This window comes from Garra rufa, chromosome 9, assembly GCF_049309525.1.
Source record: "Garra rufa chromosome 9, GarRuf1.0, whole genome shotgun sequence".
Taxonomy (NCBI): Eukaryota; Metazoa; Chordata; class Actinopteri; order Cypriniformes; family Cyprinidae; genus Garra; species Garra rufa.
Genome location: NC_133369.1, coordinates 4,462,547 through 4,478,940, shown reverse-complemented (window position 1 = coordinate 4,478,940; position 16,394 = coordinate 4,462,547). Strand labels below are relative to the sequence as shown.

General features: G+C 34.1%; 1 protein-coding gene across 1 annotated transcript; it reads left to right on the top strand.

Annotated features, from left to right (window-relative positions):
* The first annotated feature begins 873 nt into the window (after nucleotides 1-873).
* LOC141342980 (free fatty acid receptor 3) lies at nucleotides 874-1,857 on the top strand. The gene has a single exon (XM_073847572.1). The coding sequence runs from the start codon at nucleotides 874-876 to the stop codon at nucleotides 1,855-1,857; it is 984 nt and encodes a 327-aa protein (XP_073703673.1).
* Nucleotides 1,858-16,394: the final 14,537 nt, after the last annotated feature.

Sequence of the window (16,394 nt, the reverse complement as noted above, 5' to 3'; positions counted from 1 at the left end):
ACAACTATGGAGGCCCATAGAAAAAAAGTAATGCTTTGGCAAATCAAAAATATTAAGTAAGAAGTTTAAACTGACCTTACAAATTTAGATTTTTATCTTATGACTTTTGTCATAATTATGACTTTGTATGTAAATTTCAACTCATATCTCATAATTTACATATTGTTATAATTATGCTTTATCTCATAATTATGAGTTTTGTCATTATCATTTTATCTGAATTTCACCTTTTATCTCATTATGACTTAGCATGCCATAATTTTGACTTTTTCATAATTATATCTTACTATATCATAATTATGTTTTATCCCATAATTATGACTTTGTATATCATTATTTAACATTTTTATCTCATAATTTACTTTATGTCATAGACTTTAAATAAAGTCATAGACATTTTGAATTAGTATGTCATAATTTTAACTTTTTTTATTTTTATTTCATAATTATTACAGTTTAGGTTTCAACTTTTTCTAAAAATCCAATTTTTGTCATAACTATAACTTATGGTTTTTATCTCACAATTGACTTATCTCATAAAATTTAATCTCATAATTATGACTTAGTATGTCATCATTTTAACTTTTTTCCTCATTGACTGTTTATCAGAATTTCAACTTTTTCTTATAATCATTTTTTCTTGTCATGACTGACTTTTATTTTATTTTAATGACTTTTTTATCTCATAATTAATTGTCTTGTAATTCAAATAGACTTTTGGACCTTTCGATTTTATGTAATCTCAAATTTACCATCTCAAATTGTTATGTGTAGGAAATAGGCTTCCATAGTAAACAACATGACACTTAACATGAAAATACCGCATTTTCTAATTTCTCTGTCTTTACAGAGCATTCGTGGCATCTAGTGACAATGGTGTGGACAGATGGTTTCAGGAAAGTGGTGTTAGGGGTCTACGGATTCACGTTGATCACAGGCCTTCCCGCCAACCTCTTGGCTTTCTACGCCTTCTTGCAGAAGATCCGCCAGCGCTCTACCCCAATGGACGTGCTGTTATTCAGTTTAACCATCTCTGACCTGATCTTCCTCCTTTTCCTGCCGTTTCGCATGGTGGAAGTGGCCAACAAGAAATGGACGATGTCTTACTTCCTCTGCCCGCTGTCAGAATTCATCTTCTACTCGGTCATCGCCAACAGCAGCCTTCACCTGACGGCCATCAGCGTGGAGCGCTACCTTGGTGTAGCCTTCCCTATTAAATACAAGCTCAAGCGCAATCCCAGAAGTGCTATAATAGCCTGCTTCATATTCGCGATGGTGTCAATGATGCACTGCAGTATCATCTACATCATGCAGTACTACAACTATTTCCATCCCAACACCACAGATCCATCCAAACGTAACAGCTGTTATGAAGAATTCAGTGACGAACAGCTCAAGATCCTCCTGCCGTTTCGCATGGAGCTTTCTATTGTCTTCTTCTACATCCCTTTCCTCATCTGCTCCTTCTGCTACATCCAATGCATCTGCATACTTTCCAGACTATCCAACGTCAACGCCAAGAAGCGGCGTAGAGCCATCGGGATGGCGTTGGGCACGCTTCTAGTATTTGTTATCTGTTTCATGCCCTTCAACATCTCACACCTGGAGGGATTTCTAAGCGGCCAAAGCTCTGAATGGAGACAACCTGCTTTACTCACGAGCACGCTGAATGCATGTCTCGACCCTTTCATATTCTACTTCTCTTCTTCGGCACTCAGATCCACTTTCAAGAACGTGTTGCAGGGGCTGGGGAGGCGTTTGCTCCTTCCTTGCTGCCGCTCGGCTCTCTACTGTTCTTTATTCAATGGTGGGAAACCAGAGGAGCGAACGCAGAGCACTGACGACAGTATCCGCTGACATTTCAAGCCAGTTTTTGCTTCACTCAATCCGCCTGCGTATGCATCATCAATGCATATCATTTAGTAAAAAAGCTAATTAATATACAGTGCCTTGCATTTTTGTCACATTTTGTTTTGTTGCAGCATTATGTTAAACTGCTTTAAATTAGTTTTTCCCCACATCAATTTACACTCCATACACCATAGCAAAAAACAGATTTGCAAATTTTACAAATTTATTAAAAATAAAACACTGAAATAAGTACATTGCATAACTCTTCATACACTTAAGTACACAGTTGAAGCACCTTTACAGCCTCAAGTCTTTTGGGGTATGATGTGACAAGCTTTGCACATCTGCATTTGCCTCACCTTTTCACCTCTCAAGCTCTGTCAGCTTGGATGGGGGCTGGCAGACATTTTCTAGAGTCCTAATTATTCCAATCGTCTTCCATTATGGATAATGGAGGCTACATGCTTCTGTGAACCTTCAATGCAGCAGATTTTTTTCTGAACTCTTCCCTAGATCATTGCCTTAACGCAAGTCTGTCTCTGAGCTCTACAGGCAGTTATCTTGACCTCAGGACTTGGTTTTTGCTCTAAAATGCATTTTCAGCTGTTAGACCTTTTCTGAGAGGTGTGTGCCTTTCTAAATCAGACTCATTCAAATGAATTTGCCACAGTTTAACTCCACTCCAAGTGTAGTAACATCTAGAAGCAATATGAATGCTCCGGAGCTAAATTTCGTGTGTCCCAGTGTGCAACGGGATCTTTTCAGTTTTTTATTTCTAATAAATTTGCAAAGTTGTTACAAACCTGTTTTGTGCTTTGTCATTATGGTGAATGAGATGTAGACTGATGTGGAAAAAAAGTAATTTAAAGCAGTTTAACATAATGCTGCAACAAAACAAAATGTGGGAAAAAATGAAGTGGTGTGAATACTTTTGCAAGGCACTGTAATTCTAATGCACCACCATGAGCCAATGCCTTACAAACAGACAGAAATGGAGCAGTTCCAGAATAAAAATCAAGCTTGCATGCTGATTGCACGACTCGTTTAAGTAAACCTTTCCAGCGGCAATGAAATGAATAGCTTGAGTGAACAAATTACAGTGCCAAAAGCAATTTCGTCTGAACTGTACATCTAACTTTTGAACTAATATGCAGCATTTATTAACAGCAATGCAACAAATATAATCAATACAACAACTTTGTAAAACAAACTTTCTTAATAAAAAAAAAACTAATACAAATTTTGCATCCGTTCTTTATTCCTACGTCCTGAACTACTCATGCATTATGCATTAATGCTGTTTGTTTTCTACACAGCTCTCAATATGCACTGCTTGCTTTTTAACTCGCCTTCTCATTAGACAGACCAACACAAACTTTCTGTGCATCCTGTGATGTCACTTCCTGTTCTTGGAACAGTGTTTGAAGGCACAGCTTAAAGGGCTCTACACAATCCCAGCTGAGGAAGAAGGGTCTTCTAGGTTTATCTAGCAAAATGATCAGTCTTTTTGAAACGAACTGACAATTGACCATATGCACAGATTACTTTCTTGTTTAGACAAGCCAGCTAAGTCATTTCTGGTCAACTGTAGTGTGCCGTAATAGTGTACTTTGCTTGTCTTCTCTACATAATCCATTCACAATCGAAGAAAAGTTTTGTTTGTCTAAGAGGACCAAACGTCAAGAATGACAAACGCAAGTTTAAAATTGGCTAAATAATCAAGTAAATTGGCTAAATATGCACTAGTCATTGCTATGATTAACAGTAATAACCGGACAAAACATCTGACAATCTGTTGTCAAAAAACAGCTGTGCATTAAATGATTCAGACTAAATTCAGAGTAACAAAACTACAGCAGTAACAAGTTTGAGTTGGTTAAATATTGGCTATTTAATAGCTTTTACAGTTTAAGATAAACCTTAAAAGATATAGGTATTAAATTATAAAATATTTAAAATTCATATTGAGTGCATTATTAAATTCTTATACCATTAATATTTTACTTATTTAATTTGTAGTGAACTATATAAGTATTTAAATAATTCCCCCTTATAGACTTTGTGTCTGAGCTTATTTATTTATTTTAATGACTTTCTGCTCTTGCTATACTATATACTTCAGTGCAGTGAAAGTACTACAATTTATTATAATAGTAATATTATAATAAATCGAAAAGCAAGATGTCTTGAAAAAAAAAACTAAAGAGTTGAAATGGCAGCTGCAGCCAATGATTGATCCTCTGCTGACATCTTCTGGTCATATGGGTAATTTCATGTCATTTTCATCTTAAAAAGACATTGTTTTCCGTGAAAAGGCATTTTTTCATGTCGTCTTTATGAATGAAAAATGAATCTTTGAAGTGAATTTTATTGCACAGCTGTGGAGTTAAAAATTAATAAAGGCTTTAAAATATTTCAAGTTTTTAAAAAATGTGTTCATGACTATGAAGTCAAGTTACTGATTATCAAGAATACGATTAAGATGTCCTTGAAGAGAAGTATAGCTAGCTAGCTAACGTTAGCCTAAACACGTTATGATAGTGTTTTTCTGTCAGCATTTAAATGTTCAACTATGCAGGTACTCTCCTGGGATTACAGGCTCGGCATTTAAATGATATGTTGTTAAATAACATGAAACTGAATGTTCATGCCGTTATCATTATTTACGATGTTGCACTTATTATTTTTCTCAGTTTCTGATAAGAACGAGGCAGTAGAGGAGTGTCAAGAGCGTCCACCTATATACAGCACATATAAAATGAGCTTCAGCAGAAGTTTATGAGCTGCTTATTATTATGCAGAAAGTCTAAAGAATGCTCTGTGCATTTGGTCAGTTTCTATACTTTTTAACCTCATGTTTGTGAACTCTGTTTTTTACAGTTCAAGGCTGTTAGGCTATGTCTAAAAACTCAGAAGTACCGACCCAGTGTTTACAAAGTGAACATGCAAAGAAGGTCAAACGTTCTTAAAAAAAAGGTAAAACAGCGATGTAGGATGATTTTGAAGTTGAAGAAGAAAATGAGATGGGAGTTTTTCGACATACCCTAATTGTATTGACCCGAATTACACAGCCTACGCATTTGAGGAAAAAAGTATAGAAATTGTCAATTTGTTTTACTAGATAAGACCCTTCTTCCTCGGCTGGGATCGTTTAGAGCCAGTTGACCCCTGCATTTAAACTGCATTTTGGTTCAAACTTAGGGGCACCATTGAAGTCCACTATATGGAGATAATTCCTGAAATGTTTTCCTCAGTTTCTTTACAACTGAAGAAAGAAAGGCATGAACATTTTGGATGACAAAGGGGTGAGTAAATCTTTAAATGTTTGTTTTGGAAGTGAACTAATCCTTTAAAATCACCTTTTTTTGTATATAATGGCTAATAATTAATCTAAATCTGAGTATTTGGTATCACTGAAGCAGATTTTAAATGGTTGCATCAAGTTTCCTAACTTGGTCATCAGAATTTATTATCTCTCTGTCTGTTATTACACTTGAATGTCGCAGTTATGTTATGCACCTGGTTAATTGTGTCTGTGTCTATTTCTAGAGGATGGTCGAGTTGCGTGTGGGTGTATTTACAGCTCAAATGATTGACTCATATATCATCTCAATATTTTCCATGAGCAGAGTCAGCAGAATGTAGGTTTTGCTTACTTAAAGAGCTGCATTTGCCCCAAGATGAATGGTAATGCTAACAAATGTTCTTTAATGTTCTTTAACTAAACAAGTCTAACATACTTTCTCACTTTTTTGTGCATTGCATGTGAGTTTGCATTCTTTAGTGCATTGGCATCATATCCTGGAAGATTACTAGATTACATTTATGTTTGTAAAGACATAAAGGTGAGTAAATCATAATAGAATTGACATTTTTAGGTGAACTATACCTTTTAGAGCAAATTAGCATGGTGTACACTTTGTAGGTGACGGAACATAGTACAGAATAAGTCATTTGAAACTAAAATTTCCTTATATTCAGACTCTTAAATTCATTAAAACTCAAATTATGCATCCATTCTTTATTCCTCGATCCTGAACTATGCATTATGCATTAATACTGTTTATTTGTACACGGCACTCAATATGCATTGCTTGCTTTTTAACCTGCCTTCTCATTAGACAGACCAACACAAACTTGCTGTGTTCCTGTGATGTCACTTCCTATTCCTGGAACAGTGTTTGGCGGCACAGGTTGGATTTAGAATCACTTATTTTATGAGTTCTGTTTATAATGGCTAATAATTCATATACTTTAACACATATGATCTGAATATTTGGTATTACTGAAGTAGATTTTAAATGGTTGGCCATCAAAATGTATTATCTCTCTGTCTGTTATTATACTTGAATGTCACAGTTTTGTTATTCACCTGATTGATTGTGTCTGTGCCTACTTTTAGAGGACAGTCGAGCTGCATGTGGGTGTATTTACAGCTCAAATAACTCAAGAAGGTATTCTCTCAATTCTTTCCATGATCAAAGATGGCAGGATGCAGTTTGCTTACTCATTAAGACACACATTCTTTAAACTAGATAAAAAAGTTTGTCAACACAAACTTTTAGTTGGCTTGAGAAAGCTGGACCAGAAAGTATACAAGATTTAAAAGTTTTAAGTTTGACTGTTTTCAGTCTGAAACAGTGTGAAGTTTATAGTAGTTATAAAAGCTTAAAGTTGATAGATAGATAGATAGATAGATAGATAGATAGATAGATAGATAGATAGATAGATAGATAGATAGATAGATAGATAGATAGATAGATAGCAAGTTACTAACATGTTGTTAACACGTTTCTATCATGATTAGTTTGTTACTAGCATGATTAACAAGTTACTAACATGTTGTTAGCGTGATTAGCAAGTTGCTAGCATGTTTCTAGTATGATTAGCATGTTGGTAACCTGTTACTAGCATGATTAGAAAGTTGCTAGCATGTTTCTAGTATGATAAGCATGTTGCTAACATGTTCCTACCATGATTAGCAAGTTGCTAGCATATTACTAGCATGATTAACAAGTTGCTAGCATGTTTCTAACATGATTGCCATGTTGCTAACATGTTTCTAGCATGATTAGCAAGTTGCTAGCATGTTTCTAGCATTATTAGCAAGTTGCTAGCATGATTACCATGTTGCTAACATGTTTCTAGCATGATTAACAAATTGCTAGCGTGTTTCTAGCATTATTAGCAAGTTGCTAGCATGTTTCTAACATGATTGCCATGTTGCTAACATGTTTCTAGCATGATTACCATGTTTTGCTAACATGTTTCTAACATGATTAGCAAGTTGCTAGCATGTTTCTAGCATTATTAACAAGTTGCTAGCATGTTTCTAACATGATTGCCATGTTGCTAACATGTTTCTAGCATGATTACCATGTTGTTAACATGTTTCTAGCATGATTACCATGTTGTTAACATGTTTCTAGCATGATTAGCAAGTTGCAAACATGTTTCTAAAATAACAAATTGCTACCATGTTTTTAACATGATTAGCATGTAGGTAACATGTTTCTAATATGATTAGCAAGTTGCTAGTATGTTTCTAGCATGATTAACAAGTTGCTATTATGTTTCTAAAATAACAAGTTGCTAGCATGTTGCTATCATGATTGTAATGTGATTACCAAATTGCTAGCATGTTGTTAGCATGTTTTCGCATGATTAGCATGTTGCTAGCATTTTTCTAGAATATTTAGCAAAGTTCCTAGCATGTTGTTAGCATGTTTTCGCATGATTAGCATGTTACTAGCATGATTAACAAGTTGCTAGCATGTTTTTAGCTTGATTAACATGTTAACATGTTTCCAGCATGATTAGCAAGTTCCTAGCATGTTTTAGCATGTTTTTAGCTTGATTAACATGTTAACATGTTTCCAGCATGATTAGCAAGTTCCTATCATGTTTTAGCATGTTTTTAGCATGATTAACATGTTGTTAGCATGTTTCTAGTATGATTAGCAAGTTGTTAGCATGACTGTAACTTGATTACCAAGCTGTTAGCATGTTTTTAGCTTGATTAACATGTTAGCATGTTTCTAGCCTGATTAACATTTTGCTAGCATGTTTCAAGTATGATTAGCAAGTTGTTAACATGACTGTAACTTGATTACCACGTTGTTAGCATGTTTTTAGCTTGATTAGCAAGTTGTTAGTATGTTTCTAGCCTGATTAGCATGTTGTTAGCATGTTTCAAGTATGATTAGCAAGTTGTTAGCATGACTTTAACTTGATTACCAAGCTGTTAGCATGTTTTAGTTTGATTAACATGTTAGCATGTTTCCAGCATGATTAGCAAGTTGTTAGTATGTTTCTAGCCTGATTAGCATGTTGCTAGCATTTTTCTAGCATGTTTAGCAAGTTGCTAGCGTGTTTTCGCATGATTAGCATGTTACTAGCATGATTAACAAGTTGCTAGCATGTTTTAGCTTGATTAACATGTTAACATGTTTCCAGCATGATTAGCATGTTTTTAACATGTTTTAGCATGATTAGCATGTTGCTAGCATGTTTCAAGGGATTCTGGGAGTTTTGACAGTTGGAGTTTGAATAGTGTTGGCTCATTTGAACATTCTGTCAATATAAGTCTATGGGATTTTTCCCATTTTTAATCGTTATTTTAGCAAAATCGTAAGTACTATCAGTTAGAAAAGATATAGCACATAGCTAAAGACTTGGCTTTAATACTTTTGTGCATTCCATTGCGTGTGAGTTTGCATTCTTCAGTGCATTGGCATCATATCCTGGAAGTTTACTAGATAACGGCCGTAAACAATACGTCTATTTATTGCCGCTACTGTATTATTCTGAGCACTGCTGTCAACTATAAACGTGAGTTTGTTTCTTCACTGCCCTACTTCTACTTCAGCAAAAGCTGCGTCTCTTTTTAGCTTGCATGCATGCTCTTTTGCGACAGCATCTATAAAGAGCTCATCTATCTTTCCTGTGGCAGAGGCGTCTGAAACAACACACGCTTTCCTGATGTGTGATGCAGGGGGAATCTAGGTAAAGTGGGACACTTTCTGATCATTTTTCATTGGCTTCTATAGTACGTTTCAGAGGCATACAGATAAAAATCTCCAATGCACAATACAGATAAACAAGGAAATATTAAACTTGAATACTTTCTTAAAACACATAGGCCTTGAATCACAAAGTCCCAGGAGTGAGTGGTAAAATAGGACATGCAGTTCTTTCAAATACATTTAAAATTAAATTAAACTTATTTATAAACCTTTTTGATTTCATTATGGTGAAACATGGTGCTAACTTTGTAGGTGACTCAACATAGTACAGAATTATTCATTTGACAACAAAAATGTCCTTATAATTAAACACTTAAATGAATTAAAATAAAATAAAAAAGACCCAATTTATACTGTGAAAAATTATTATAAATGTGCAAAATATCATGTGTAAATATTGGGTTTATTTTACATGTTAGACATATTTTTATTTTATTTTAGCATTTATTTATTGTAATAATTTTTTATTATTTATTTTAATCAAAATGTGCATTTATTTATTTCATACATTTTTACCCTTTTTTACTTTTTTTTTTATTACATGAGACCACAAGATGGTGCCATACATAAGTCATTGTGAATAAAACACTCACAATATTAGATAAAGTTTTGACAGTGTGCATTGCTGTATTTAAACTAATAGAAATTTTATATCAGATATTAATAATTTTTGTTCATGTAAAAACCACAACCATTATGCAAAGCTCAGTGTGTTATCTACAGTACACATCACTAGATGAAGAAAATAATGGTTTTGTTTTGAGTAAGTAAATGGAAAGACGTAAGGAAACATTTGTGAAGCTGCAAAGAGTGGTACTTCCCCAAGCAAAGTGTGCTGCAATGATGCGGTTGCTAGTTCACTGACTGGCAACTTATAAGTGTTTATTAAACAAATGGTTGCTAAGGAATTCCTGTTCCAGGAATAGGAAGTGACATCACAGGAACACAGCAAGTTTGTGTTGTGTTGCTAGGGTCATTCTGAGTGGTTGCTCAGCAGTTTCTATACTGTTCTGGGTGGTACAATATTGTAAATGCAGGTCTAGCTTGAGTTAATAATAGAATAAATAGAATGTTATTGTGCATTTTTGGATGCTAGTACACAGTAATTATTGTTATCTTTATAGTTATCATTCTTGATGTGAACTGACCATACAGGGTTTTTTAAAGTTTTTTTTTTGTTAATTGTAAAGACCTGTTTACATATCGCAAATCATTTGATTCAGATCTGGACTTCGAAGTGCATATCGCAAATAATTTGATTCAGATCAAAATTTACACATTGCGAATCATTTGATTCAGGTCGGAAAGCATGCATCACGAATCATTTGATTCAGATCAAATTCACACATTGCAAATCATTTGATTCAGATCTTGATTTGTGCATTCAGATCAGAATTCACGCATGTTGAATTATTTGATTCAAATCGGAATTCATGCATTGCAAATCATTTGATTCAGATCTGAATTTGCGCATCGCAGATAATTTGATTCAGAACAGAATTTACAAATCATTTAATACAGAACGGAAATTATGAATCAATTGATTCAGATCGAAAATTTGTGCGTTGCAAATTATTTGATTCAGATCGGAATTTGCGTATCGTTAATCATTTGATTCAGTTTGGAATTCACGTATTGCAAATCTTTTGATTCAGATCTGAATTTGCAAATCATTTGATACAGATCGGAATTCATGAATCAATTGATTCAGATTGGAAATTTGTGTATTGCAAATTATTTGATTGAGATCGGAATTCACACATCTCGAATCATGTGATTCAAATTGGAATTCCTGTATCGCAAATTATTTGATTCAGATCTGAATTCGCGCATTGCAGATAATTTGATTCAGAACAGAATTTGCAAATCATTTGATACAGAACGGAAATCATGAATCAGTTTATTCAGATCAGAAATTTGTGCATTGCAAATCATTTGATTCAGATTGGAATTTGCATATCGTTAATCATTTGATTCAGTTTGGAGTTCACACATTGCAAATCTTTTGATTTAGATATGAATTCGCACATCGCAAATCATTTGATTCAGATATGAATTTGCAAATCATTTGATACAGATCGGAATTCATGAATCAATTGATTCAGATTGGAAATTTGTGCATTGCAAATTATTTGATTCAGTTTGGAATTCACACATCTCGAATCATGTGATTCAAATCGGAATTTGTGCATCGCAAATCATTTGATTCAGATCTGAATTCGCACATCGCAGATAATTTGATTCAGAACAGAATTTGCAAATCATTTGATACAGAACGGAAATTATGAATAAATTGATTCAGATCAGAAATTCGTGCATTGCAAATTATTTGATTTAGTTTGGAATTCATGCATTGCAAATCATTTGATTCAGATCTGAATTCGTGCATCGCAAGCCATTGATTCAGATCGGAATTTGCTAATAATTTGATACAGATCGGAATTCATTAATCAATTGATTCAGATCGGAAATTCATGCATTGCAAATTATTTGATTCAGATCGGAATTCACACATCTCGAATCATTTGATTCAGATCAGAATTTGCGTATCGTTATTAATTTGATTCAGTTTTGGAATTCATGCATCGCAAATCATTTGATTCAGATCGGAATTTGCATATTGTTAATCATTTGATTCAGTTTGGAGTTCACACATTGTGAATCTTTTGATTCAGATATGAATTCGCACATCGCAAATCATTTGATTCAGATCTGAATTTGCAAATCATTTGATACAGATCGGAAATCATGAATCAATTGATTCAGATCAGAAATTTGTGCATTGCAAATTATTTGATTCAGATCGGAATTCACACATCTCGAATCATTTGATTCAGATCGAAATTTGCGTATCGTTAATCATTTGATTTAGTTTGGAATTCACGCATCGCAAAACATTTGATTCAGATCTGAATTCACGCATCGCAAATCATTTGATTCAGATTGGAATTTGCTAATCATTTGATACAGATCGGAAGTCATTGATCAATTGATTCAGATCGGAAATTCATGTATTGCAAATCATTTGATTCAGATCAGAATTTGCGTATCGTTAATCATTTGATTCAGTTTGGAATTCACTCATCGCAAATCATTTGATTCAGATCTGAATTTGCAAATCATTTGATACAGATCGGAATTCATGAATCCATTGATTCAGATCGGAAATTTGTGCATTGCAAATTATTTGATTCAGTTTGGAATTCATGCATCGCAAATCATTTGATTCAGATCTGAATTCGCTCCTCGCAAATCATTTGACTCAGATCAGAACTTCGGAGCATGTATCGCAGATCATTTGATTTAGAATGGACATTCGAATAGACATTTCACCAACTGAATGATTTATTCTGAGTTTTTGCAAAATTTAAATGTTTCCATTGACCATATTTCAATTTGCAATTTAAATTTGCGCCATTTGAAGGATAACTTTCAGACGTATATTTTCCAGCCGATGAACAACAGAAACATAGGCATTCAATCAGAATCCATCTGATATATCCAGAATTTTCTATACTTAAATCTACAACAAAAACATCAAATATTAGATCAAGTAAACACAGAATCGACTTTGCACTGCTGCAAAGCCAGCGGATGTTTTGAAAGTTTTTCTAACATATCAAATGCGCCTTTAGCCCCTGTTGCATCCTACAACTGCAAGATGTCTGATAAAGATCTCTTGATCTGGAAAGCATATGTTGTGTACGAATATCTAACAGACATCTTTCAGTTTTATATACACTCCAAATCTAAACATCTTAAAGACATCTAATATACGCCTATTTGACATCTGATAGGAATAGTCTATTAGATGTATTGCAGATGAACAAACACTCTAAAAATATGCCTTGCGGATGTAAATGCAGTGTGCTATCAGGGTATTGTTATAGTCATCTTTATGGTTATCTTTCTCGATGTAAACAGACCTTTAATAACAGAATTTTCTTTTTTTTTCTGTTTTTAGTTTGTGCAAGGCAATTCTGATTTTAAACTTTAGCAAACATCACTAAAAATACCAACATGCCTAATATGAGATGGTTTTGCTGATGCACAATCATCGGATCAGTCAACAGTCTACACGATGTTCAGGTAAATGCCATTCAGCCGTGTTTCGATAAACACTGTCCTGCTCGTTCACAGACTCTCACACACAGCAGATTTCCGGGTAATTACAGGGCGAGATGCAGAGCAGGGCAGTCTAATTATCACATAGATTCATCTTTCAGCACGTGGGACAGACTGTATCTGCTGAAATGTCAGAGGAGGCGGCGCTGATTGCCACAGTCTCTGATTAAACGGCAGGCAGCGATTCATTGTGACATGATGAGTCTGTCACATTTAACTTCCTCTCACCTTCACCTTCGTTTCTGAAGAGGCTCTCAGTGGCTTTTGCTTGTCAGCGTGACGTGAAGTGCTTCTGCCGGGTGTCTCGTCACAAATTCATACACCGTCAGAGAAGTTCTGTGGGCATTTGCAGCGTTGGTTCATCCTGTAATGAAAATTTTGACATTTCAAACCTGTGTGGTTTTTCTTTCTTCTGTGGAACACAAAAGGAGAATTTTTGCAGACATCCTCTTTTTTAATGCAGTGAAAACCTAAAGTGACTACAGCTGTCAAATTCCAAAAAAGGACAAAAAAAAAAAGCATAAATCTGACAGTTTAGTAGGAGTCTATACAACCATATGCTCTTATATCAGGCTATTTACTCTCTTGTTTATGTACTCTTCATAATTTTATTTAACAAACCAGTGTTTAGTATTATAGTATATTTATCTATTTATATAGAAGTCAAAGTTTACATACACCTTGCAGAATCTGCAAAATGTTAATTATTTGATTAAAATAAGAGGGATCATACAAAATGCATGTTGTTTTTATTTAGTGACTTGAATAAGATATTTCACATAAAAGATGTTTACATATATTACACAAGAGAAAATAATAGCTGAATTTATAAAAATGACCCTGTTCAAAAGTTTACATATGCTTGATTTTCTGTATACTATGTTGTTATCCAATTTTTTTTGTTTAGTGATAGTTCTTCATGAGTTTGTTCTTCAGTTCAGTTTGTTCTTTGTTCTTCATTGTTTGTCCTGAACAGTTAAACTGCCTGCTGTTCTTCAGAAAAATCCTTAAGGCCCCACAAATACTGTTTTCTCAGCATTTTATGTGAATTTAAACCCTTTCCAACAATGACTGTGTTTTTGAGATCCATCTTTTCACACTGAGGACAACTGAGGGACTCATATGCAACTGTTACAGAAGCTTCAAACGCTCACTGATTCTCCAGAAAAAAAAGATGCATTAAAAGCCGGGGGTGAAAACTTTTGAACAGAATGAAAATATGTAAATTTTTCTTATTTTGCCTAAATATCATCAAGTAAATTGGGCCACTTTTTGATTAATCGCTTGGGACACTAACAAATAACCCATGTATGACATTTAACTGTGTTCTTATGATTATTAAGGACTGTTTTTAATGTTTTTGTGTTAAATTGATGCAATAAAATATACTTGTTCAGATCATACAGGTTTTGAAACATTAGCTGCACCACATTTTTTGAGATAGACGTGTTCAGGTAAAATGGGCCGGCTTATCATCAAAAATGGGCCAATCAAAATGCAAAGTGAAATAAAGACATTTCTGATAAAACACATTTTATTTCATTTTATAAAGTAAAAGTGTAACATTGTGTTTAAATTACATTAGAACATCAGTTTCAATCAATGTCATTAAAACACCTATTTAATGTAAAAAAAAAACAACAACAATGTAACAAAAAAAAAAACAAGTAGTGTTATGACAAGTTATCAGCCAATCACCCTATTTTTTAAATTTTGTATTGCCTTTCAGAAGCTACAGAAGATATTTACATGTTGACAAAATAAGTTACATTTACCGATCTTCAAGTTCAAAATGTTTTCACCCCCCGGCTCTTAATGCATCGTGTTTCCTTCTAAAGCATCAGTGAGCGTTTGAACCTTCTGTAATAGTTAAATATGAGTCTCTCAGTTGTCCTCAGTGTGAAAAGATGGATCTCAAAATCATACACTCATTGTTGGAAAGGGTACAAATACACAAAAATGCTGGAAAACTAACGACTTTGTGGGACCTGAAGGATTTTTCTGAAGGACAGTGGACAGTTTAACTGTTCAGGACAAACAAGGGACTCATGAACAAAACACAGCTGTGGATCATTCAGGTAACAACACAATATTAACAATCAAGTGTATGTAAACTTTTGAACAGTGTCTTTTTTTATAAATTCAACTTATTTTCTCTTGTGGACTGTTATGTGAACATCTTTTATGTGAAATATCTTATTCAGGTCAGTATTAAATAAAAAACATGCATTTTGTATGATCCCTCTTATTTTGGTAAACGAATTAACTAGTGGTGGGCCGTTATCGGCGTTAACGTGCTGCGTTAACGTGAAACTCTTATCGTGCGATAAAAAAAATATCGCCGTTAATCTATTCTCAAATTTGGGTTGGGAGCTGGGTCTAAACTACGCAAGCTATGATGACTTTCACCTTGATAGTTTAACGCGGATGTATACCGAAGACTGTAGAATATGGTCGCGCGTTTAAGTCTCCTCCGCCAAAACACAGACGGGATCACGTCGTCCTCCATTCATAAAAACCGAATCTACTATAGCGAAATGCCACGTAAATTCGTCGTTTTTTGGATTCATAAATCAAATGTTGGTCAGTCACTTAATTCAAATCGCGATATGGACTAGTGTATGTGAAAACTGAAATGCAAAAAGACCGTTTTAATATGAATCCGATATGTTCCGTTTGCCTAGCTGTATGTATTAATAATGGAGACCAGCTTTTACTACACGCATACTGAAACACACGTGACGCTCCCGGTAATTTTTGGCATTTTCATCTCACATGAACAGATAAACTCAATCTCCCAAACTGCTGTGAGTGTCACTTTTACCGTTTCATTTGAGAAAACTAGCATCATATCATACTGTATACACAGAAACTTCACGGCAACCTGTCAAAATAAAAGTACGGTGTAACATGTAATGGGTTGGGTAGGTGTTGACGTAAAAAAAACACAATCTAATAGGGAGAAAAAATAATTTCAGTGTTAGTTAGTTAGTAAACACAAGTACATCTAATTGAACATAATTTATTTTCATCAACAAATTATCATAGAACAGCTTTATGAGCTTTATGATCCATTCTCAAAGACTTTAAGTCATTATTTGGGTAGCACACATATTCTGAATGCCTTCAGCAGAATTCAAATTAGCCATTTTAATCTAGATTAATCTAGATTAATTCCAAGATTTAATCTAGATTAAAAAAATTAATCTATGCCCACCCCTAGAATTAACATTTTACGGATTCTGCAAGGTGTATGTAAACCTTTGACCTCATTTATTTTAATTGTCATTTTAGTTAACAACAACAAGACATTTCAATATGTGCATGCGTAAATTGCATGAGACAGAAGGAATTTAAGTTTTGATTGAATATTAACTTAAATTGAGGTCTGTT